General features: G+C 35.1%; 1 protein-coding gene across 6 annotated transcripts in view; it reads right to left on the reverse strand.

Moving 5' to 3' along the window:
• The window catches only part of KHDRBS2 (KH RNA binding domain containing, signal transduction associated 2), a 485,057-nt gene extending 483,418 nt beyond the window's left edge, over positions 1-1,639 (reverse strand). For all 6 annotated transcript variants that reach the window (XR_001602029.2, XR_001602027.2, XR_001602030.2 and 3 more), the window contains exon 1: positions 1,455-1,639. Coding sequence is in view for 1 of the 6 variants with exons in the window: in XM_016197236.2 (XP_016052722.2) it covers positions 1,455-1,545 (91 nt within the window). In the remaining 5 variants the exon portion in view is untranslated. The remainder of the gene's footprint in view (positions 1-1,454) is intronic.
• Positions 1,640-23,991: the final 22,352 nt, after the last annotated feature.

Here is a 23,991-nt window from a genome sequence, read left to right on the forward strand (position 1 = left end):
TGAACAATTCTAAGCATTTAATAACTCATTACTTTTCAATACTCATTATTGTAGGTAGTTATCTTTGCTTTTTAATCAAGTAGAGAGTTTAATTTTTAATTTATTTTTCAACTTTAATTTCTATTTTTTAAATTCAGTAACCAAAAAAGTAGTAAGCAAAATTGCATTTTACCTTCCCAAATCTTCTACAAAACCAACTTGTTTCTTGAAGAACAATTTAGTTGTTTCACAAGTTCAATATTTGAATATAAATCCTTTCTTAATTGTTTAGTGTGCAGAACTGGAAAACATATCTTACACTTTATTGTTATTATAAATAATAATCCATCAATAAGATATTAAAATAAACCTCATGCCTGATGCTTAAAGGGTATCCCACATGGAGGATCAGGATTTTTCCTCCCATGTACAACTGTCTCAAAGAAGAAAACAGTCCTTTTAATGCTGAAGGGCTGAGGGAGAGGAAGTTGTCACTTTTAGTTTTGCTATAGGTAAGTCCATAACAACCTCAGCTACAAAACTGCACTGTAGTCAATTTGATAATGAAGCAATTCATTATTAATGAAGCACTCATCAAAAAAAAATAAAAATCTGAAGTTGTTTTTTAAAAGGCATGTGTAGATTACTACAGATACCGTATCTTTAGCAGCTAGCATTATTTCAAGATATATGCAGTAATTTGGCTAATTTTCCTGTCATAAAGTTGTGTGTGTGTGTGTGTGTGTGTTGAAACCACCTTTCAAAGCCACGCAAAAGACAAGGCATCTGTGTTCCTCCGGGAATGAAATCTCCTTTAGCATTACAGGTACACAAAAGAAAATGCACACTTGCTGAAACAGTTGATCAATTGTGGAGTGTTCCCAGGGACCAGGAACTCGCAGAGTAAACCAATTATCGCACTTCCAATAAACTGATGACCACTCGAGCCTCCGTCACATCCACAAACACAGAGGAACATGCATAGGACGTGCACCGCTGAATCTAGGTTAATGCCAAGACTTTCCATCGGAAAGCCCGTCATTAAAAGGGTCTCCACCTCACTTCCCAAACGCAGCGGAAATAAATAAATGCATTTAAAATGCTGCTAGAGAGCACGCTGCTCTCCAGGGCACGACGCGGATCCCTATTCACTTCCACACCGACTCCCCTGCCCTCTGCGAAGTGAAAAGGCGCCTGTAAATCACCATGCACTTGGTGGTGTCCCCATCAGTGGCCCTAACAGGTCACGCCGCCGCTGCCGTGAGATCCCCCGGCTTCGGTCTCCCCCAAATTACGAGCCCGAGAAGGAGCGTCGCCGCCCGCCCGGAGGCCAGGCTCGGTCCGCGAGAGCCCCGACCGAGGACAGGGGGACAGTTTCCGCGACACCCGCGTCCCTCCCCAACTTCACTCGCCCAGCCCGCAGCGGGCGAGCCGCCGGCGCGGGGTCCGCGCGCCTCGGCGGCGACGAGTCTCACCTTCGGCCAGGAGGCGCGACGCGTGCACAAAAGATGGATCCAGGCTATCTTTCTCTGCCATCAGCTCAGGCAAATATTTCTCTTCTTCCATAGCGCGGACTTCGGACCGTCCGCGGGCGAAGCGCCGGTTCCGCTCGCTCGGACGCAGGGGCGCGGGCAGCGCCTGCCTCCCGCGCGGCTCCGCCTCCCGCGGCGAGGGGCCCTCCGCGCGCCCTCACTGGCCCATGCACGGAGCGCCCGCGACTCCCGCCGTCGGGCTGCGCGGCCCAGAGCCCACGCCCGCCCGTCCCCGCCGTCGTCTCCCGCTCCCGCCGAGCCCCCGGCTCACGCCAGCAGCCTTAACCGGAGGGGCGGGAACAGGACGTGTCCCGCCTCCGCCAGCCAGTCATTGGTGGTGGCTCCCTGGGAGGCGGGGCCCCCTCGAAGGCCGCGGGCTCTCATTGGGCCGCGCCGCACGTCGGGTCGCCTGACTGGCAGGAGACAGCTGCAGCGGGGAGGGGAGCGCGGAAGGGGCGAGCGCTTTCTTCTGGCAGCCCCAGCCTTCCCAGGCTGTCAGGCATGCCCAGCTGCGGGGACGCCTAGGTTCCAGCCGAGGTTCTCGAGGGGAGAGAGCGGGACAAGCACCGCTGACGCAGGAGCTCGGGTCCAAGACGGCAGGGAAGATGGGGGTGCGGAGTGCGCGGCTGAGGGGACGGCAGAGCGCCGGGGAAAGTCTCCCGAAGGTAGACGGGACTTCACCTGCGTCCCTAAGGCACAGGTGTCCGCTCCCCGGCGGCTCAGACGCGCTCCCGTGTGCAGGAATCAGCAGCGCGCCAGGCTGCAAACATGACGACTGCGTGTGGTCGGCGGGCCACTCCTGTTTCCAAACAGCCTGACCTACATCTCGGGAAAGCAGGAGGATGTCCATTGATAGATAAAGAGGCTCGGGGGTGATATTGTTGTACAGCAGCGTGCTCCTAGCGTGCAGCCCGTGGGGTATTGACTTAGTTCTGATTTCCCTCCCATCCATCCTTCCTTCCCCATTCCCCGTCTGTTCAGGGAGGGGGCTGGATTTTAAAACTAAAACGCAGCATAATCAATTAGCCACAGTTTGTGAAGGAGCTGGGAAGGCATGTGGACGAAGGAGGAGACTAGAAAATAGGTAACCAGGGTTGCTCTAATTTCCCCCTTTCTCCTTATTTTAGAAGTGACAGCCTCTTTCACCAGATGCTGTTGCTGAGCTAGTTTGTATCTATCCCACCTCTATTTAAGGACAGTTAAACCCTCCAGGTATCACCATCGGGGCCTGAAAACGCAGTTTGCATGCTTCAAATGTTACAAATTTTTCCTCCATCTCTTTTCATAAACAGTCATTTTCCATTTTTGCCCCCCTCCCCCCAAGAATGGAGACTAACTTTTCTACAAATAAAGCATCCAAGTTCTCTTACTGTATTCAATTTTTTTCTTTATTTATATTTCAAGATAAGGTTGGGAGATTGTCTTTTACTTATGTTTTAAAATTTTACTGTGACTTCCATCCATTATCTCAGTTTGCACTCTGAAAAACATGATACAAATATTACTTTATCTGTTTTATGGGTATGGAAATTAAAGAGACAGAGAAGTCCAATGACCCAGAAGTATAAATATGACCTCTTTTTGGCACCAGACATTGTTCATCCAATTTTGAAGTTGAGTGTATGCTATCATGGGGCCAGTGATAAGGGGATAGGTGGCTAATAAATTGGATAAGACTGTTAAAAGTTTATGAAATAAGCTGTGAGAACCATGACTCCTTGATACTTTTGTTTTTTGACGGTAGGAATACTACCAATCTTCAGACAGGTAACCAGGTAGCTATAGTAGTGGAGGGTGAATTAGAAGCCAACCACAGCTAATAAACTGTAAACACTTGGAGTGAATATAAATTAGAAAAATTATTGTGCAGTAATTGTAATCAAATTTTGCTTTGCAGCATACCAAAAGATTAAAAGCATATGATGCTGATGAAGACATGTACAAACCCAGTTTCAGGAATCTTGTTATATCCAGCAACAGCAATTATATTATCCATTCACAGTCTTCTTTTTCATGGTTAAAGGTGCATTAAGAAGATATTGTGAAGAGCAGTCCAAGGGTTGACTTTACTACATGCCGTCTCTAGATATCCAGATCATTATAAATATGGTAAGCCAGCTGACTTTTATTTTCCTAGTTATTATCAAGAAAGAGTTAAAATTTTATTTTCTCAGGTAAATTCTCAGCAAATGCCTAAAATGCTTTTTAATAGGGAAAATGCATTCCCAAACAGCATATGGATGGAAAAGGCAAACTCTCCAAGAGCCCTACACATACATGTATCCAACATCAGATCCATGTGTTTTCAATAGATGACTCTGTGTTAACATCTTCTCCACTTATTTCACATATAAATATTTTACAGGTACCACAATTAGATAGTAGGTATTCTCAGAGCAAGATTATTAATGCAAATATTGTATAAACATAAATGTAAATAAATTGAGAGCCATCTATAGATGACTATTGAATGGAGAGTATCATATGTCTATACATGAGTAAATTATAACTACTGGTAAGCCCACCTCTTCTTCTAATGGTGTAAATCACCATAGTCACCACTGAACTGATTTGTATATCTTAGATAAATATTTACCTCATTTTAAACATGAGTTCTAGTCCTGAAAGGTTTTTTTAAATGCTGTTGCTCTTACTGAACTATTATTTCAACAATGGGATATTAAGGAAAATTTTGCACAAAACAAATTTGGTACTGAAGGATGAATAAGGCATGCATTGTTGAATATGTTCTGTAGCTAATGCACAAACTATGTATTCAATACTTTCACAAACGCTCATTGGAAAAGCCAAGTGAAAGGGCATTTAATCAAGCTTATCTTTGCACATTAATAAAAATACCTAACCTATACTATTAAATCAAACACACAGTTTCCATTTAAGAGTTCTCATCAACTTTAGGTATACTTCCTTAAGCTAACTAGTTACTCGAAGGATTCAGTAGAACCCAATTTCAATAAGAACAATGGGTTAATAAAATTATAGCAGCCCAATAATCTATAAACTCCAAGAGTCCATTAGAACTTACTCACAATAAGAACCATGGGTTAATAAAATCTTAGCAGCCCAATCATTTATATTAAGCTTGCTAATGCCTTGGTACCTGGAACAGGATATAAAAAAGGACCAAAATATTGAATGACTGATTTTCATCTATTGAAGAGCCTGGCAGAGCCCATTACATAGAAAGTGCTGTTTTAATATTTCCATTTATTTTAGTTTCACTAACTAAACTAGTGAAATCAGTTCCAGTTTCTTTTAGAACTTTCATTATATATTTTAGGGTTGCAAGTAGGAAAGAAGGGAATGGAGTCTTGGCTGTGCCAACAGTCAATAGCAGCAGTAGCAAGTGCAGTGAAAAATCTCTCATAGGTAATGTGTTCAGAACCAAAATATATGCTATATGTTAAGATGCCACAGTACAAAATGAATATTCATTGCTCAAAGCTGGCCTATATATATATACACACACAGGGGAAAAAAGTGTTTCCTGATTGGAAAACTTTAAAAAATTATCATTGAATTTTAGCAGATACAAATGTAAGAACTGCAGATGAGAGAGAAAGGACTGATGTATGTTGAGAGCCTACTATTGTGCCTGGAATGTTGTCATTCTAAATCTTCACAAATGTAAGGAAGGCCAAGAAAGAAGCTGATTTTAATTCTAAAGTGGCCAACAACTCAAATACAACATTCCTGATGCCAAAATTATCTCTGTTTGGAAAATTAACCAAGTTCATCTTATTATATATCTCTATGGACAATCACTGAACTGACACATTCTGGTCCACACTGATAGCAGCTGAGGAGCAGTTACTGCATTGTGAGAAAGGGGAATGAAGCTATTGTTTCAAGGTGAAAGTTATTGACTGTCCTTTTCAAATTAAATCCTTGAATTGTTGAATTTTAGCTCACATATTGATTATTTCTAGAAATCAATATATTAAGGTAAGACATCACATCAGTAAAATAATATTTTTATGTACAGAAAATGAAGATCTGAGCTCTGTTCTATTCAGTATAAAATTAAGAGATGATTTCATACAAACAACCTTCAGGTACACTAATACTTTTGCTACAGAGACAGATGGATAAGCAATTGTTTTATTTCACTAAAACAAGTTAATAAAGGGTGGATTAAATTTCAGTTGGATTATTTTTAAAAACACACACTCATGGAAAGGATTAGTTAATATTGTATTTTAAGAGAATACCATCTCATTTAAGGTTTTAAATTACAGCAGATACTTGTTGATTTTATATATATATATATATATATATATATATATATATATATATATATATATTCTATTATTCTGGTCTCTCACATTAAATGATATTGCCATGAAGGAAACCATCATTATGAAATCCTAATATATAAAATAGTAATCACAAAGTAAGTACAGCCATTTGAAGAGAATGATAATAGAATTAGAAAACACAACTTCAGAGACAAGATTTTATCAACCCAACAGAGAACAACAAAATTTTAAAATCAAAGATGGGCAATGTGTAAGACATTGACTGTCATGACCATCCAACCAGTTTCATGGAAGTTATCTCAATACATGACAATTAAACATAAAATGTAATCTTAGATTGAATCCTAGAACATATTTTGTTTATATTTTATTGTTGTTGGCAGTGGTGCTGGTGATGGTGTTTTTTCACTATGAAAGACAGAGATGAGATAATTAGCAAAATGTAAAAAAGCCCTAGAGTTTTACTTTACTGATATTGCTAACTATATTGTGATCATATAAGTGAGTGTCTATGTTTTGGAAAATTCATAATAAAATATTTAAGGGATAAAGGGACATAATGTTTGCAACCTACTCTCAAATACTTAAGAAAAAAATATATATACATACATTTATAGAGAGAGATAAAGGAAGAGACAGAAACAGAAAGAGAAAAAGAGAGAAAATGATAAAGTGATAGAGCAAATGTGGTAAAATAGTAACATTTGGGTAAATTGGATGAAGGGTATACTCAAATATTCTCTAATATTTTTGCAACTTTTACATAAATCTGAAATTACTTAAAAATTAAAAAATTAGATCTAAATATTCCCCAAAATAATCTCAAAGTATCTTATCCAAACCTCATTTTAGAAGCTAGCCACAGAGAGCACAAGCCCATATTTTCATCAGGTAGCCTTTGTTATAGCATGCACTAATTTCGTGAATTTGGCCACAAATGACCAAATATTTTAATGACTTTACAAATCTCACTAAAAAAACAAACATATATGTGAATTACCTACTTATCATTTTTTTCCAAACAAAAATAGAATACAATTAATTATGTTGGTTCAAGTATTTCCTTTAAAATAACATTTGTAGCCATTTACTACAAAATTGGCCACTTTTAAAGAATTTCTTTAAATGCACTATAGGCATAAAAATTTTATTTTGAATAGATGTTAGAAATAACTATTTTTATTTTAATGATATGGAAAGAAAATGAGAAGAAACTGTTTAGAGTTCATGCTTCTTGTGTACAATCTTGAGTTTTGAGTATGTCACAATATCCCTGCATGCCTGGTTTTACCCTGTGTCTTCTACGTACTTTTTCCAGTTTATTGGACACCATAGGCAAAGTGTAATAGCCTTTATATCATAATGTGCTCTGTATGCTCCTGCTGTATTTAATTGGCTGGCTCAAAAATTAGAGGCAAGAATAGAAGTAATGAGACCCAGGGACAAAAATCATTGTATATGACAAAAGTTTACCATTGTGACAAAAGTTTAAGAGCAGTAAATGTTGTCTTCTTACTGTGGCAAAACTTTGGGAGCAGTCACCCTTTCATCATAAAAACATTCAGAAAACTAGGACTAGAAGAGAAATTTCCCAACATGATGAAAGACATTTAGAATATATATATTATATAATGTCATATATCATATATATAATATACATATAGCAACTAGCATCATAGTCAAGGGTGAAAGACTGAGAACTTTCTCACTAAGATCAGGAACAAGGCAAAACTGCCCACTTTCACCACTTCTATTCAACTTAGTATTAGAAGTTCTAGCCAAAGCTACTGGACAATGAAGAGAATAAAAAGAAACAAAATTTGGAACAAAAACGTAAATCTATATTTATTCATGGATAACATGGGCCTACATGTAGAAAATCCAATGAATACATAACTACTGGAACTAATAAAAAATGAGCAAATTTGCAATTTTAAGATCAGCACACAAAATTCAGTTGTTTGTATACACAAGAAATGAGCGATCTTAAAAAGAAATTTAAAAACAAATTTCATATACGTTAGCATCCAAAATAATAAAATAGTTAGAAATAAATTTAACCAAGGAGATGAAAGACTTGTACACTGAAAACAACAAAATATTACTGAAAGAAACTAAAGATGACCAAAATACACGGAAAGACATCCTATGTTCATGGATTGGAAGACTTAATATTATTAAGATAGCAATACTATTTAAAGCAAACTACATAGTCATTGTAATCTCTGTCAATATTCTAATAGTAGTTTTGTGGAAATGTAAAAGTCAATTCTCAAATTCATATAGAAATGCAAAGGATATCAAATATCCAAAACAATATTAAAAAATAACATACTTGGAGGACTCGCACTTCTTGATTTCAACTTACTACAAGGCTACAGTAATCAAAAAAGTATGGTAGTACTAGAATAAGCATAGACTTATAGACAATAAAATAGAATTAAGTGTCCAGACGAATACCTATATATCTATGGCCAATTAATTTTCAAAAAGGGTGCCAAGACCATTCAAAGGGGAATAAAATACTCTCTTAAACAAATGATGCTGGGACTACTGGATATCTAAATGCACAGGAATGAAGTTGGACCCCTGTCACACTATATACAAAAATGACCTCAAAATGGATCCACAGTCTTAGTATAAAATTTAAAGCTGTAAGACTTTTATAAGAAAACAACACATGCAACACAAGGAAAAATAGGTAATTTAGACTTCATCCAAACTTTTTAATTATCAAGAAAATGAAAAGACAACTCATAGAATGGGAGAAAATATTTGCAAATCAAATGTCTAATAAAGGCCTTGTATTCAGAATATAAAAATGACTCTCATGACTCAGAAACAACAAGACAACCCAATTTTAAAAATTGGCCTTGCATAGACATTTATCCAAAAGGATACATAAATGGCCAACAAGCACATGAAGAGATACTAGAGATGCTCAACTTCACTAATCAGTAGGAAAATGAAAATCAAAATCACAATGGGTATCACAACTTAATACCCACTATGATGGCTATTATTAGTTTTAAAAAAGAAAGTAAATTTTGTCAATATTGTGGAGAAATTAGAATCCTCATACATTGCTAATAGGAGTGTGAAATGGTGTAGCAGCTATGGAAAACAATTTGACAGTTTCTAAAAATGTAAGCACAATATTACCAATAACCCAGCAATTCTGCTCCTAAATATATAGGGATGGTTAAAGTAGATTTAAGTATCCACTTTTGTTGGTTGTTGGTTAAATTACCAGCCATCATTACCTAAAATATAAATCATAAGTAAAGATATAAAATAATAACAATAATGATAAGAAGACAAATAAGACAATAATTAATAAATAAATAACAATTCAGAAATAAAGCATTTCAAGTACTAACAACTGTAAACCCTACTTTTGCCCACCCTGTATACGCAGGTACTTGGGCAAATACATATACTCACACATTCAGCAGCACTATTTACAATAGCCCAAAAGTGGAAACAACCCAAATGCTCACCATCCATTGGATGAATAAACAAAATGTGATATATTCACACATGGAAAATTATTCAGCCATAAAAAGGAATAAGGTACTGATACATGCTACAATGTAGACAAACTGTGAAAACATTTATGCTAAGTGGGAAGAAAAAAAAGCACAGATGCGAAAAATTTACATAATATATGAATCCATTTACATGAAGTAGCCAGAACAGCTGTAGTCATTTGAAGGTTTGATGAAGATATAGGACTCCGGTATAGCAGCTGTTTGCTAGAGACACCAAGTTTGTCATGACATTGAGCTTTCCACGGACCTTTCACTGCAGGGCAGCTAATCGCTGGACTATACAAGGGTATAAATAGCAGGAGGCAGGGATCAATTATAGAGGGCCATCTGTGAGGCTGGCAACCACAACACACTTAATTCACTTTGAAGTGGGCATTATTACCATCCTCCCATTTTTGCAGTGAGAAAAATTGAGGTGTGAGAAGTTTAAATTGCCCTAAGTCTCAAAGGTGATGTATAACTCAATTAATATTTAAACACTGGTAATTGGACCCAAGAATGAGCACCTAAGAACCACATGATGTTAGAAATTACATAATATAGCTAGTGATATCAAACACAGAATTCCCAGTACTTATGGAAAATGCAAACAGTTCTTACATTAACTGGAGCCAATGCTACTTTAGAGTCCATCTCTTTGTGGATAACCTATCTTTGAGATAAAAGATGTCACCCATCTTTTCAGGATTTCTTGTTAAGTGCTGTATTAGTCAAACACCACATAAACTGTACAATATAAGAAGAATATTCAAAAAGCAGCATATAAAATTAAGATATGTACCTTTGTGGACTACCAACTATTGATTGAACTAAATTAAACTATTTCAGAATATCATTAAATTACAGAAGCGGATATTTTCCCTGATTGCCTTGGATTGTTGATACCAATTTGAAGATTATGAACTTCTACTTAAATATGTCTAAAGGATATCAAATGCAATGAATGTCACAGTAATTACTATTTTCTCCCTGAATGTTATTTAAAGCTATACAATGACTATTAAAACAAACCCATCAACTCAAGAAGTCTTTTTTTGGATTCCCAAGCTACTCAAGTGGTCTAAAGGGTAACTGAAGCGACAAAGCTCTCTCAAAAGTACACACCTGTCATGATCTGATTATTTGAAATGTATTATGAATTGCATGACAAATGTCATGAGATTATGTAAAAATTTTCTATTTTTTTAAATGGGCCTCTTGTTTTTGTTTCCTATTGCTGCTGTTAACAAATTACCACAAATTAGTGGCTTAATACAACAAAGACTTATTTTTACAGTTCTATAGGTCAGATTTTTCACAGGAGTCCCCTCAGTTTGGAAATCAAAGTGTCCTCAGGGCTGTTCTGTGTTGCTATCTGGGAGAGCAGACTTTTCCAGTTTCTAATGGCCCTTTGGATTCCTTGGCTCATGGACACCTTTCTCTATTTTCAAAGACAGCAGCAACAGATGGTATCCTTCTCACAGTGCGTCACTCTGACCCACTCTTCTGCCTCCCTCTCTCTTCAGGGACCCAGGTAATTGCCCTGGGCCTCATTATATGGTCCACAGTAATCTCCCTATTTTAAGTCAGCTGACTAGCAGCCACAATATGATCTGCGACTGTGGTAGGCTGAATAGCACCTCCTGAAAATGTTCAGAGCATGTGAATATGTTACCTTACATGACACAGGAGATTTTGTAGATGCGATTAAGTAAAGGACCTTGAAAAGGGAAGACTATCCTGGATTAGTGGGGGACCAATGTCATCACCGGGTGCTTAAAAAACGAAGGCAGGTGAGTCAGAGAGCAATAAAAAGACAGAAAGACAGACAGCGATAGACAAGGAGAGAAAGAAGGAGGAGAGGAAAGCAAATGAATGGAGAGGGAGGGAGGAAAAGAAAGCAGAGAGAGAATTTTAAAGCTGTTATTTTGCTGCCTTTGAAGATGGAAGGAGTCCCTAGCCAGGGAATGAGCATGGGCTCTAGAAGCTGAAAAAGTTAAGGAAACAGATTTTGCCCTAGAACCCTCAGAAGGAATCCAGCCCTACAGGCCCATTTTAAAATGCTAACCTCCAGAACTATAAAATAATAAAATTATATTGTTTTGAGCTACTAAATTTGTAGTAATTTGTTACAGCATTCATAGGAAACTACTACAATGCAGACTTAACATATTTACAGAGTCCTGGGATTAGGATGTGTGTATCCATGGGGGAGCCATCCTAGTGCCTACTACAGCATCCATATTTTGAGGCAAATAAGTTACTAAGTATGCATTCTGGTAATTATGCTAGACATTGAAGAATTGTCTTCTATTTAGGTGAAAATAATTTTCATACATAATGATGACCACTACATCAAAAATGTATTCTACTTTCTGGTAGTCGGGTGATGGCTTTCAAAAGCCTTTTCCTTTCTTAAAATTCTCTGATAAATCTTTCTTAAGAAGAAAAATTATTTCTACAAAGCAGCCAAATGGAAATGTGACTGAGCTGCAAACATATTCTCCAATGAATAGTAATACTTCCTTTCATTAAAAATAAAATATAGCTCAGCTGAAAGCATTGGCAGTGCACTGTTTCACCAATGTTGATGAAGTGTTCTTTGGCATAAGTTTAAAAAATGTATGAAAGTCTGAAAGATGGCTTGTGGAAAGTAAAATTAGGGGGCATTTAAATTTCCTACAAGGCAAAACAAAATAACAACTGAAACCAGATAAATGATGAAAAATATATAGAGAGAACTTGCAATGGTGCATCAACCTGATATGACAGAAACATCTTTAAAATAAGCTAATCAAATTACAAACTAGAATAGTTATGAGCACTGAGAATGTTATTCAAGATGAATACTGGTTACAATTAGTTTTTTAAATTCATTACTGAAGTGTCATTCAGGGAAAGGCAAAAACAAGATATTGCTATTGACAACTGAACACAAAACAAGTTTAAGAGAGATGTTTAGGATTGAAAAACTTTCATAAGGTATTCAGGGACGCTTAACCCAGCTGGGCTGACTTCTAAGGAAAATAAGTGATTTTATATTCACTAGAACACTTGTACTCATTATTTTATACAGGCAAAAGACCTTTTAATGTATTTTTACTTCCTTACAAACAATTACAGCAGCAGGCAGGGCACTTTTTAAGCATTCATGAAGGTAATCTCTACATTTTTGTGCCTGGATTTGCAGAGAGGTCTGTTAGTTTTTATCCATAAACATGATTCAGAAAGCTATTCAGAGTAGTTCCTTGGGAGACAGTGTTAAACATGATTTAAAACTTTTGGATTCACTTGGCTTTATTTTCACCTGGAGAGTTGAATCCAGTGGATATGGCTTTCAAAACATTATTTCACAAAAGAGAACATTTTAAGATCAATTCTGATTGTTTTCACATTATGATCAAATTATTCAGTCAATGAATATTTGTTGAATGGAATGTATTTTTTCTAACTGTGAAAAAATACATTTTATAAATGTATTTTTTGAACTCTGTCAGACAAGAAAAATGGAAAATGACTGATAGAAAGATGAAAGCCCAATGATCAATCCATCCCACAAAAATTTATATTTTCTACCTTCTTTCTTTAATCCCTCTCTTTCTTCCTTACTCCCCCCCCCCCAATACTTATTGAGCATCTGCTATGTACTGGACATTATACACTGATAAAAAATAAACATATTCCCCATCCTCATAGACCTTTTAGACTAGTGGATAACATAGATAGAAATCCAAGAAGAAAAAGAACAAATAAATAAATATCATTGATAGTTAGTGTTATGGAGGGGAAAAGTTGGTCCTCTGAGAGAGTAACAGGAGGCTGATGGAAAAAGTAAATTTTCATTGGATTATCAGGGAAAGTCCATTCAAAGATGTGATATTAAAGTAAAACCTGAAAGATAAGGAATTATTTATGGGAGGAATAGAGTTAGAACCCTATAAGCTGAGAACATAGAGTATACGATATACTTTAGTTTATGCTTGATAACTAGAGGTATCTAATGGGAGCATACCACAACATTATGCGGAGAGGTAACCAAGAACCAGACAAAGAAGAATCCAAACTGTTAGCTGGTTGCATTGATTTAAAGATATTTTCCAGGTTCTCTTGTAATTTGTGGGCCATGGAATTAATTTCTGGCCAGGTTATGCAAATTTAAGTGTCATGTGTGTTTTTAGGTAGTCCCTCTTTCTTCCATATTGATGCTTGTGATGGCTGGAGTTCTTAAAGTCATCGTGGACCATGAGCTTAATAATCACACCTACATTGTGAACAGGAAAAAAACTTGGTTCTCTAACAGCTTTGTAGAACCATCATGCCAGCTCTGGATTATTTAACTTAACATTTCCTTTATCTTAGGGAGGAAACAACTAACAATTTTATTTAATTTATTGGGGTGACATTGGTAAATAAAATTGCATAGGTTTCAGGGTATGATTCTATAATACCTCATCTGTATACTGTACTGTGTGTTTACCACTCCAAGTCAAGTCTCCTTTCATCACCATTTATCCCCCTTGTACCCTCTTCTGTCTCCCCACACACTTGCTGTTTGTTGATTTATTGGTAATAGCCATCCTGACAAGTGTGAGGTGATATCTCATTGTGGTTTTAGTGATGATTAGTTTGATGATTAGTGATGTTGATGTAGCTATTGGCCATCTGTATGTTCTCTTTGGAGAAGTGTCCGTTTGGGCCTTTTGCACATTTCTTAATCGGAATGTTTGAAGTTTTTTGTTTGTTTTTGGTGTTGAGTTTTATAAGTCTCTTGTAAATTTTGGATATTAGGCCCTGCTCAGATGTATCAGCAAATATGTTTTCATTTAGTGGGCTGTTTATTTTTTTGATGGTTTTCTTTGCTGTGAAAAACCTTTTTAGTTTGGTGAAGTCCCATTTGTTTATTTTTCTTTTGTTTCCCTTGCCTGAGGCAATATATCAGAAAAAATATCGCTAAGAGAAATATCTGAGATTTTACTACCTATGCTTTCTTTAGGAAATTTATAGCTTTAATTCTAACATTTAAGTCTTAAATCCATTTTAAATTTATTCTGATGTACCCATTTACAGTGGCTTCAAAAAAACAACAGCAACACCTAGGAATAAATTTAACCAAGGATGTAAAAGACCTGTACTTGGAAAATTATAAGACACTGAAGAAATAAACTGAAGAACATACAAATAAGTGGAGGCATATAACATCTTCATGGATAGAAAGAATTAACACCATTAAAATCTCTATACTACCCAAAGCAATCTATAGATTCAACACAATTCCTTCAAGATAACAAAGGTGTATTTCACAGAACTAGAACAAATATTCCAAAAATGTATATGAAGCCACAAAAGAACTCAAATAGCCATAGCAATCTTAAGAAAGAAGAACAAAATTGGAGGAATCATGCTGCCTGACATCAAACTATACTACAAGGCCATAGTAATCAAAACAGCATGGTACTGGCATAAAACAGACATATAGATCAATGGAACAGAATAGAGAGCAGAGAAATAAATCTGCAACTTTATAGTCAATGAATCTTTGATAAAGGAGGCAAAAAGATACAATGGGGTAAAGATAGTCTATTCAATAAACGGTGGTGGGAAAATTGGACAGATACATGCAAAAAATACTTTTAAAAGCAATTGTTATGTTGTTTCTGTTACAGCAGTCAATATGCAGTACAGGAGATAGATGTAATAGTTCAAATGAGAAATAACAGTGGCTTGTGGTACTACAGTAGTGGATATAGAGAGTAAATGACATATTCAAGACATATTTTGGATGTAAAGAACAATGGACTCAGCAATAGATTGAATATGGGAAAGAGAAATGTCAAAAATTAACCCAAGATAAATAGCTTGAGGGAGCATTTAGTAGAGGGTGTCACCATTACTGAATGGGGCAGAATTAAAAAGCAGAAACTTGAAGAGAAATAAAAACTTCACCTTGAATATATTTCAAAAATACTAACTTCTTTCTACTTTTTTGTTTTAAATCTGTGCTAAATCCATCAAGCAATGTATATATACTTTCAGAAATAAATGTATTTGCTAAATTCATTATAAAATGCTTAATTATAATTTTGTTGTTGTTATTAATCCTTACCTGAGGATATTTTTCCATTGATTTTTTTGTTTCTTAGAGAAAGTGGAGGGGAGAGAGGAGGAGGAGAGAAAGAGACAGAGAGAGAGAAAGAGAGAAAGATCGATGTGAGAGACCCATTAATTGGTTGCCTTCTGCAGGCGCCCTGACCAGGGCCAGGGATGGAGCCTGCAACCCAGGTTCTTGCCCTTGTCCAGAATTTAGCCCAAGACCCTTTGGTCTATGGGCTAACACTCTAACCACTGAGCAAAAACGGCCAGGGCTTAGTTAATTATAATTTTACCAAAAGATCTATAGCCAGTTTAGGAATTCTCACTGAATCTGTGTTTTTTTATGTTACTCATAAGTAGATTAAGTTGCTGGGCAAACACGTCATTTTCTTTTGGTTGTTATGTATTCTAGAGAGGAAGAAAGAATAGCCAAACAGGATCTATATTTAGATTAGTAGCTTCTCTCATTTTTCTCTAGGGGAAATACTAATGTTTTTGAAGGCTAGAGATTTATAATGTTACCTAATTCAGACTTTTATTATAGGGCTTGTCATCATAATTTTCCAGGTGGGTAACTTAGAGAAGTCAAGTAATGTCAGCAAGGTTACTCTGATTAAGAATCAAAGCTAGATCTGCCAAATCCTAAGACCTGTGTTCTTAATACTAAAAATTCCTTTTTTCTTGTCTGTTCATCCTATAAATAAAGTCAAGCAAATTCAAAGACACTATCTTAATGCCAATTAGTTAAAATGATGAAAATTACTTTTGCAAATATATTAACATGTTTATCCACCCATGTCACACAGGGTGGGGCAAGAGTAGGTTTACAGTTGTACTTGAAACACTTTATTCTTGTATTATTATTTATTCATTATTGCATTATTTTCCATAAGAACAACTGTAAACCTACTTTTGCCACACCCTTATGTACACTCTGAAAACTTTCCAATAAAATGCAATATATAAAGAGTTCAACTACAGTAGAACTTTTCATTAGAAACTCTATATCCCTGGGTAGCCTCTGGCATTGATTAAATTGAAGTTTTAAAAAAATTATAATTTAGTTCCATCTTCAGACAGTCCATTATCAAAGCATAATGTCTTTTAAATGAGTTGAAAAAAGCCCATAGGCAGTAAAAAGTAGTAAAATCAGGAATGATAGTCTAGTGCATGATATTTAAATGAGAGGTAAGAGGAGTAAATAAAAGGGCACTGCCAATTCTAGCCAAGAGAAATTACAATGCATCCACTGGGGAAAAGGAAGGAATACATTTTTATAGAAATAATAATAATTAGGTGATATAGAGAGTTATTTCCCCTAGATCTCTTCTTTTTAAAAATGCCCTGCTTACCCTTGCTGGATACCTCAGTTGGCTGGAGCATTGTCCCAATACTCCAATGTTGTGAGTTTGATCCCCAGTCAGGGCACATACAAGGATCAACCAATGAATGCATAAATAAGTGAAATAACAAATTGATGTCTTTCTCTCTCCCAAATCAATAAATAAAAATTTTAAAATGCCATGCTTTTCTTTTTTCTTTTTTTAAATATATCTTTATTGATTTCAGAGAGAGGAAGGGAGAGGGAGAGAGAGAGAGAAACATCAATGATGAGAGAGCCATTGATTGGCTGCCTTTTGCATGCCCCCGACTGGGGATCCAGCCCGCAACCCGGGCATGTGCCCCAACCGGGAACGGAACTGGGATCTCCTGGATCCTAGGTCGATGCTCAACCACTGAGACACACACAGCTGGGTGGCCCTGCTTTTCTTTAGTATATCAATTGCTCAATGTCCTAGAGTTCAGTTATTTTGCTCTCTCTACAGTGTAAAACATCATGCAAATTATTTGTCTTAAGTACTCGAATAAAATGTGAAGAGGTTATATGAAAACACAAACTATATTGTGTTTCACTGGGAGCTCATATATGAAAGGATTTGCACTAAGTGATGAGTATATTAGAGAAATTATTAGTTTCTTACCTCAAGAAGTTCATATCCTAGTGAAAGGTTTATATGTGTGTATGTGTTTATTTATATATATACATACATGCATATATAACAAGCCCTAATACATCTTTTCATTAAAATAAAATATAGCTCAGCTATATATATACAAATTATATATACATACAAATAACTGTGCTCAAGTGAAGGCTGTCATGATGTGTATGCTATACTAGTTCTAAGTCAACAGAAACAAGCTGCCCTGGCTCATGAACTTACTTGGTATGTGGTTCACTACTAATGGTTGTGTGAGAGAAATGAACAATAATTTAACATACAGATAAATTAGGTATCTTTATAAATAGCCTTCAGTTTGTACTCAGTCGTCATATTTGAAAATTGCATGTGACAACCCAGTCATTTTTTTCTCTAAATGAAGACTTTTCAGCTGGCTACTGAACAAACAGAGCAACGCTTTCTCCCTTCTACCCATTGTGTAACTTTTCCTTCTCCATGATGTTTCTTAACTTATTTGGTGCTTCCATCAGGCCACCCTCCTCCAACTTTAACTTCTCATTTGAATTCAGAAACTATGCACTTTTAGTGACAGAAAGACCCGTTTTTCATCTGCAGCCTTCCCTGCTATGTCCAGATTGCTTCAAAGGCAAGTTCCTGGCTGGCTCCCTCTGGTGTTGAAGGAACACGGAGCAGGCCAAGGTCATGACACCTGGGAGCTGCTGTGTTTCCTACTTGAACTAAGGTTAGCATCCCTAGCCCTCTCACAAATTAAACCATTGGTTTGTCTAATCTTAACCCCAAACTTCCGGATAGATTTTTTTTATATATATTTGAAATTACACTACTATTTGATGATATTTCAACATTAAAAATGTATAATCCTTTTTTTTTTTTTTTTTTTTTTAATATGGACTTTTCTCCATGTTTCTGGTTTTTCTATCAATGTATCTTAAATTTTTTTTTTTTTTTTTTAATAAGCAAACATTTATTTCTCACTGTTCTGGGAGGCTAGATGTCTAAGAGCAAGGTACCTGCAGATCTGGTGTCTGGTAAGGAACTTTTTCCTAAAATAAGACTATGTTACAGAAACTTACTATTTAGGTCATAACAAAAATTGCAATATTTTCTAAGTAACAATGAGCATTCACTGCTATTTTTTAGTATATTTTAATGCGTTAGAAAAAGAAACAAACTTGGAGAGACATCTGTAAAAGTGAAATTTATGGACATATGTAAGCAATCTTTTTAAGTATGATGGCTATTTAAGTTCAATAGATGTTTTGAAAAGAAAATTTTCTAATTGTCTGGCATATGGGTGTATTTTCCTTCTAGTACTAAAAGAAATATGCCTAATTGGAAATATAGAATACACTTTAAAATTTAAAATTAAATCATGTTTTGCATATAACATGTAGTTTTAGTTAAAATGTTAATACAGTGGACTGATAGCAATATTTTCTTATATGACAATACAGAACACAAAAAGCAAGCATTCTGGAAGGCTTAAGTATATAAGGCAGATAAATGCTTTCTAAAGCAGAACATTCTAGTTTATACTGGATACCCATTCAATAAGTAAAGGACAAATTATGGGTCAAATATAAAATTATTATTTCACAGAGAAGTTTTGGACAAAAATTACAGATTTTTTTATTTTACTTTTAAGAATATAGGTTCAGAATAATTATATGAGAACATGTATTTTACCAAATGTGGGACAGGAAAATTTCACAATCTGAATAGATAAGAATCAGGTAAGAGAATGAAAATGATTGAAAGAATTACTCCTGAAATCTTCAGTCTGGAGTGTTGTATATGTGAGCTCAATCCCACTCTCTCAAAGCAGCCTTATTCATATTCTATAACATATATTTCAGAGAAAGAAATATGGCATTGCCATCATTTTATAAGTGAATCAAAACTTTATTTTTAGCATTTCAAATCCAATTATAGACAAAAAATGTAAATAATAAATTTAATATAAGAAAGTGTGCTAATAGTATATTAAAATACCTTTTAGTAAGCAAATGAGATGCTCTAGAATGCAAAAGTAGTTTAATAAGAGAAAATATATTCTGTGTTTAAGGACGTGTTTGAACACTAGCTCAGCTACTTATTGGATATTTAATTCTGTCAATTTAATGAAAGTTGTAATGCCTTGCTTTTCTTATCTATAATATAGGGCTAATATTATGTATCTCGGACAAGTGTTGTAAAGATTTAGGTTGATCAATACTGTTAAACACTTAAGACATTATCTGGAAATTTATGAGACTTCAATATTGGAGTAGTGATTATTCAAGTTATCTGTATTAGGAAAAATATTCATAACAATTCAACACAATATAGAATTTAAAAAATAAACATAAATATAAGCTGGGAAGGCATTACATAAAATGCAATACCTGTTACTGAAAATTTTAAAAAACAAACAGGAAAATGTATTAATTTACTCAAGTTGAGAGAGAATATAAAGCTTAAACTAATAATTTATATAATATTATTGATATAATATCATAGTCATTCATATTTATTCCAATCCCTTTATTCACCCAACTCCCCCACCCACAGGGCTCTATGTTTTAAACACCTGTGTATAGATAGAGCACCGGAGGATTTTGAGGACGGGTTTAGAAGTCAGGCACATCACTTTTGCCCACTTATCTTTGACCCACAGAACTCAGGCCCATGGTCCCACCCAGTGATAGGGAGAATAATAAATGTAGTGTGACCAAGAGAAAAATAAAATAATATTGGTGAGTACATAGGGGTATCTCTGCCACATACCTACTGAGGCACATGTAGGATATTTTCAATATTTTATTAATATAGAGTGATGCCATTTTTATATATAGAAACACATCTCTAAGATAATTTCCTACAAGCTGAACATAGATACTTAGAATACTGAGAGACATTTCCAAATGAGCCTCCATTCCTTTTTTAAAAAAAATAAAGATTTTCCTTTTTTAGAGAAGTTATAGGTTCACAGCAAAATTGAGAAGGAGGAACAGAGATTTGCCACATACCCTGTGCTCCCGCACATGCTCAGCCTCTCCCGTTACCACCGTTCCCCACCAGCATGGTACATTTAGTAGGTGGATAAACCTACACTGACACATCATAATCGCCCAAAGTTCATAGTCTACAGTACTGTTCACTCTCCGTGTTTGACATTCTCTAGTTTTGGACAAATGTATAATGTGATGTATCCATCATGAAGGTATTACACGGAGTGTTTTCACTGCCCTAAAAATTCTCTGTGCTGTGCCTATTTATGTATCCCTTCCCAACTCCTTGCAACTACTGATTTTTTTTACTGTCTCCCTAGTTTTGCCTTTTCCAGAATGTCATATAGTTGGAATAATATAGTATGAAGCCTTCCAAATTGGCTTCTATCACTTAGTAGTATGCACTTAAGTTTCCTCAATGTCTTTCCATAGTCTGATAGTTCATTTCTTTGAATAATAGTCCATCGTCTAGATGTTCCGCAGTTTGTTTGTCCATTCACCTACTGAAGGACATCTCGGTTGCTTCCAAGTTTTGGCAATAATGAATAAAGCTGTATAAACATCTGGCTGGGTTTCGTGTGGACATAAGTTTACAATCCTTTTGGGTAAATACGGAGGAGCATGGCTGCTGGATCATATGGTGAAAGTATATTTAGTTTTGCAAGAAACCACCAAATCGTCTTCCAAAGTGGCTGCACCATTTTGCATCATTCCCACCAGCAGTGATGGTTACTCCACATACCTGCCAGCATTTATATTGTCACTATTCCAGATTTGGCCATTCTAATATGTGTCCTCTATGCTTTTTTTTAAGGATTTACGCTCCCATGAAAAATGTATCAAATTCCTGTGTCTTCGTACTTTTGTAAAGACAGAGTATTGTCAAACTTTTGGATATTTGCTAATTAGATCATAGATAAAAGATTATGTCAGTGTTATTTGAGTTTGTGTTTGTTATGAAAGAGATTGAGCATCTAAGTATTTGAGACATTTTCATTTCCTTCTCTATGAATTTTGTTCATGTCAACGGTGATGCTAAAAAGAAGTTGATGGTGATTTTTCTTTTTACATATTCATAGGCACACTTTATATATTATAAAGAAAAATACCATAATGTTAGGAGATTCAAACACTTTTGCAGTTGTTAATAGTTGCTTTATGTTTTAACTTGTTATCCATGTGTAATTTACAAATACCATGATTTTACTTATATGTGGCAGGGTTTATTTCCCCTTAGCACTTCAAATATGTAATTTCAATGTATTGTTGTTGTTTTAAGTCAACTTTATTAAAGTTTACATACAAAAAATTCACTCATTTTGAATATACTGTGTGATATTTGTTGCCTTTTTATAATTTTATGTTCATTTAATTATACATTATATAATTCATTATAGTTGATTTTTTAATTAACTTTTAATTCATATGGTTGGTAGATCAGTAGTTTATTCCTTTTTATGCTCTTATTTCATTATATCACAAATTGGTTACCCATTCACCTGTTGTTGAACACTTGGGTTATTTTCAATATTTTATTATTATGAAAAAAGCTAGTATGAGATCCATGTACAAGTGTTTGTATGGAGATATGTTTTCATTTTTATAGGATATATTTTTATAAGTTAAATTTCCTCAATAAAATGGTGAGTAAATATTTAACTTTGCAAGAAAATGATAACACATTTTATAAAGTGGTTTGTACAGTTTTACATTCCTGCCAGCTAACCTCCAAATCCTTGGCAACACTTAATATTGTCATTCTTTTTCATCTTAACTGTTTTAATGAAAGAGTAGTAGTCTTATGAATTTAAATTTACATTTCCTGATGACAAACGAGGTTGAGCATTTTTATATGTTTACTAGCTATTTGTGTACCTTAATTTTGAAGTGCATGTTCAAATCTTTATTCATTTTATTGATTTTAAGAGCTTTTTTCTAATATACACATTAAAAATTATAAATCCTACAGAGCAATGCTTAACTAAATCGTACTGAATATTATAACGATGATTTTGTATATTTAGTTGTCATTTCCTTTTAATTCCAATTATTTGTAAATTACTTCAAAATTCTTCTACTCATGAATTATATAAAAGTATGTTGTTTACAATCCAAATACTTAAAGATTATTGGGATTTTCTGGATTGATTTACATTTTAATTTTATTCTGATAGAGAACATACTATAATGTAAGTCATATTAAATGAGACATTTTATCTCTTTGTATAAGATCTATATCTCTGCTAATGTTCCCTGGGTTGTTGTTGGGTAGAATGTGGTGAGCTACATATGAGATATTAGAAATATATATATTTATATCTATATCTATATCATCTATATCTATAGAGATATTAAAGATATATATGCTATATGGATGTATATTAGATATATATGATAAATGCACATATGATGACAAGACAGAAAAATGTGATATCTATATATTTCTGAGATACCTAATTGATATTCTTACCATTTATTCTATTAGTTGTAGATAGAAGTGAGTTGAAATTGTGGACTTTTCTATTTATCTTTTAAGTTCTATAAATTTTTCTTCAGGAATTTTAATACTCAGTTGTTAAGTACATAAACATTTAGGATTTTTACAACCTGTTGATAAATTGACTCCTTTATCATAATGAAATTATTCTCTTTATCCCTGTAATGTATTTCCATCTTATATAATATTGCCACTGTAGATGTTTTATGAATAAGGTTTTCATAATTTATCTTTTTCCAAGTTTTTAATTTTAGCATTTTAAAATTTTTAATTGGAGTTACTGATAGACAGCATAAAGTGGGGTCTTAGGATTTTATTCCCTCAGACAAACTTAACTGGAATAATTACATTTATATTTCATATAATCATATATACACACACAGCTTCTTGCTAGTTATTTCTGCTTTTCCATATTCTTTTTCTTTCATCCCTTTCCCTGCTTATTTATTTACTTTTCTACAATTTTTAGGTGGTTCTGAAGCATTGCAAAATCTAGGACTATGTATTGTCTATTACTAGGCAAGACTACCTGAGCACTCTCCCCAGTATCCTACAAATTATGAGGTTTTTATTTTATTTATTCATTTGTCACTGTGGTTGAATGAACAACTACTTCTGTCCCTCCTGGAGGCTAAGCACTGTTACTTTTGATACTTCCAGATGGTTCTTGCCCCAGGCCCTGGGTAGTTTCCTCACATCCATAGGCTAATCAGCTCTTTGTTAATTGAGGGGACTTCTCTGCAGATCTCTGGAGTTCTCTCTGTGTGTGGTTCTCTCTTTGTACTCTGTCTTACGAACTCTAGTTTCCTTGATCTCTCTGCACTGTCACCTCCATCTCCAGCTTGGTACCATCCTTGTATCTTGGTTTGGAAGCTTCCTCACAGCAGTCAAAGTGAGGAGTAATCATGGACCACTCCTTTTTTGTTCCCTATCTCTCAGGGAACACTGTGCATTTTTATCTGTTGTCCACTGTCTTTTTTAAAATTGTTTCAGCAGAAAGATTAAATTTAGTTACTGTTTCTCTATCTTGATAGAAAGCAGAATTCTATCATTTCCATCAGGGTTCCAACCGAAGTGGGTGGCAAACAAATTAGAGAAATTTTAAGAA

Source organism: Miniopterus natalensis, chromosome 5 (genome assembly GCF_054644295.1).
Source record: "Miniopterus natalensis isolate mMinNat1 chromosome 5, mMinNat1.hap1, whole genome shotgun sequence".
Taxonomy (NCBI): Eukaryota; Metazoa; Chordata; class Mammalia; order Chiroptera; family Miniopteridae; genus Miniopterus; species Miniopterus natalensis.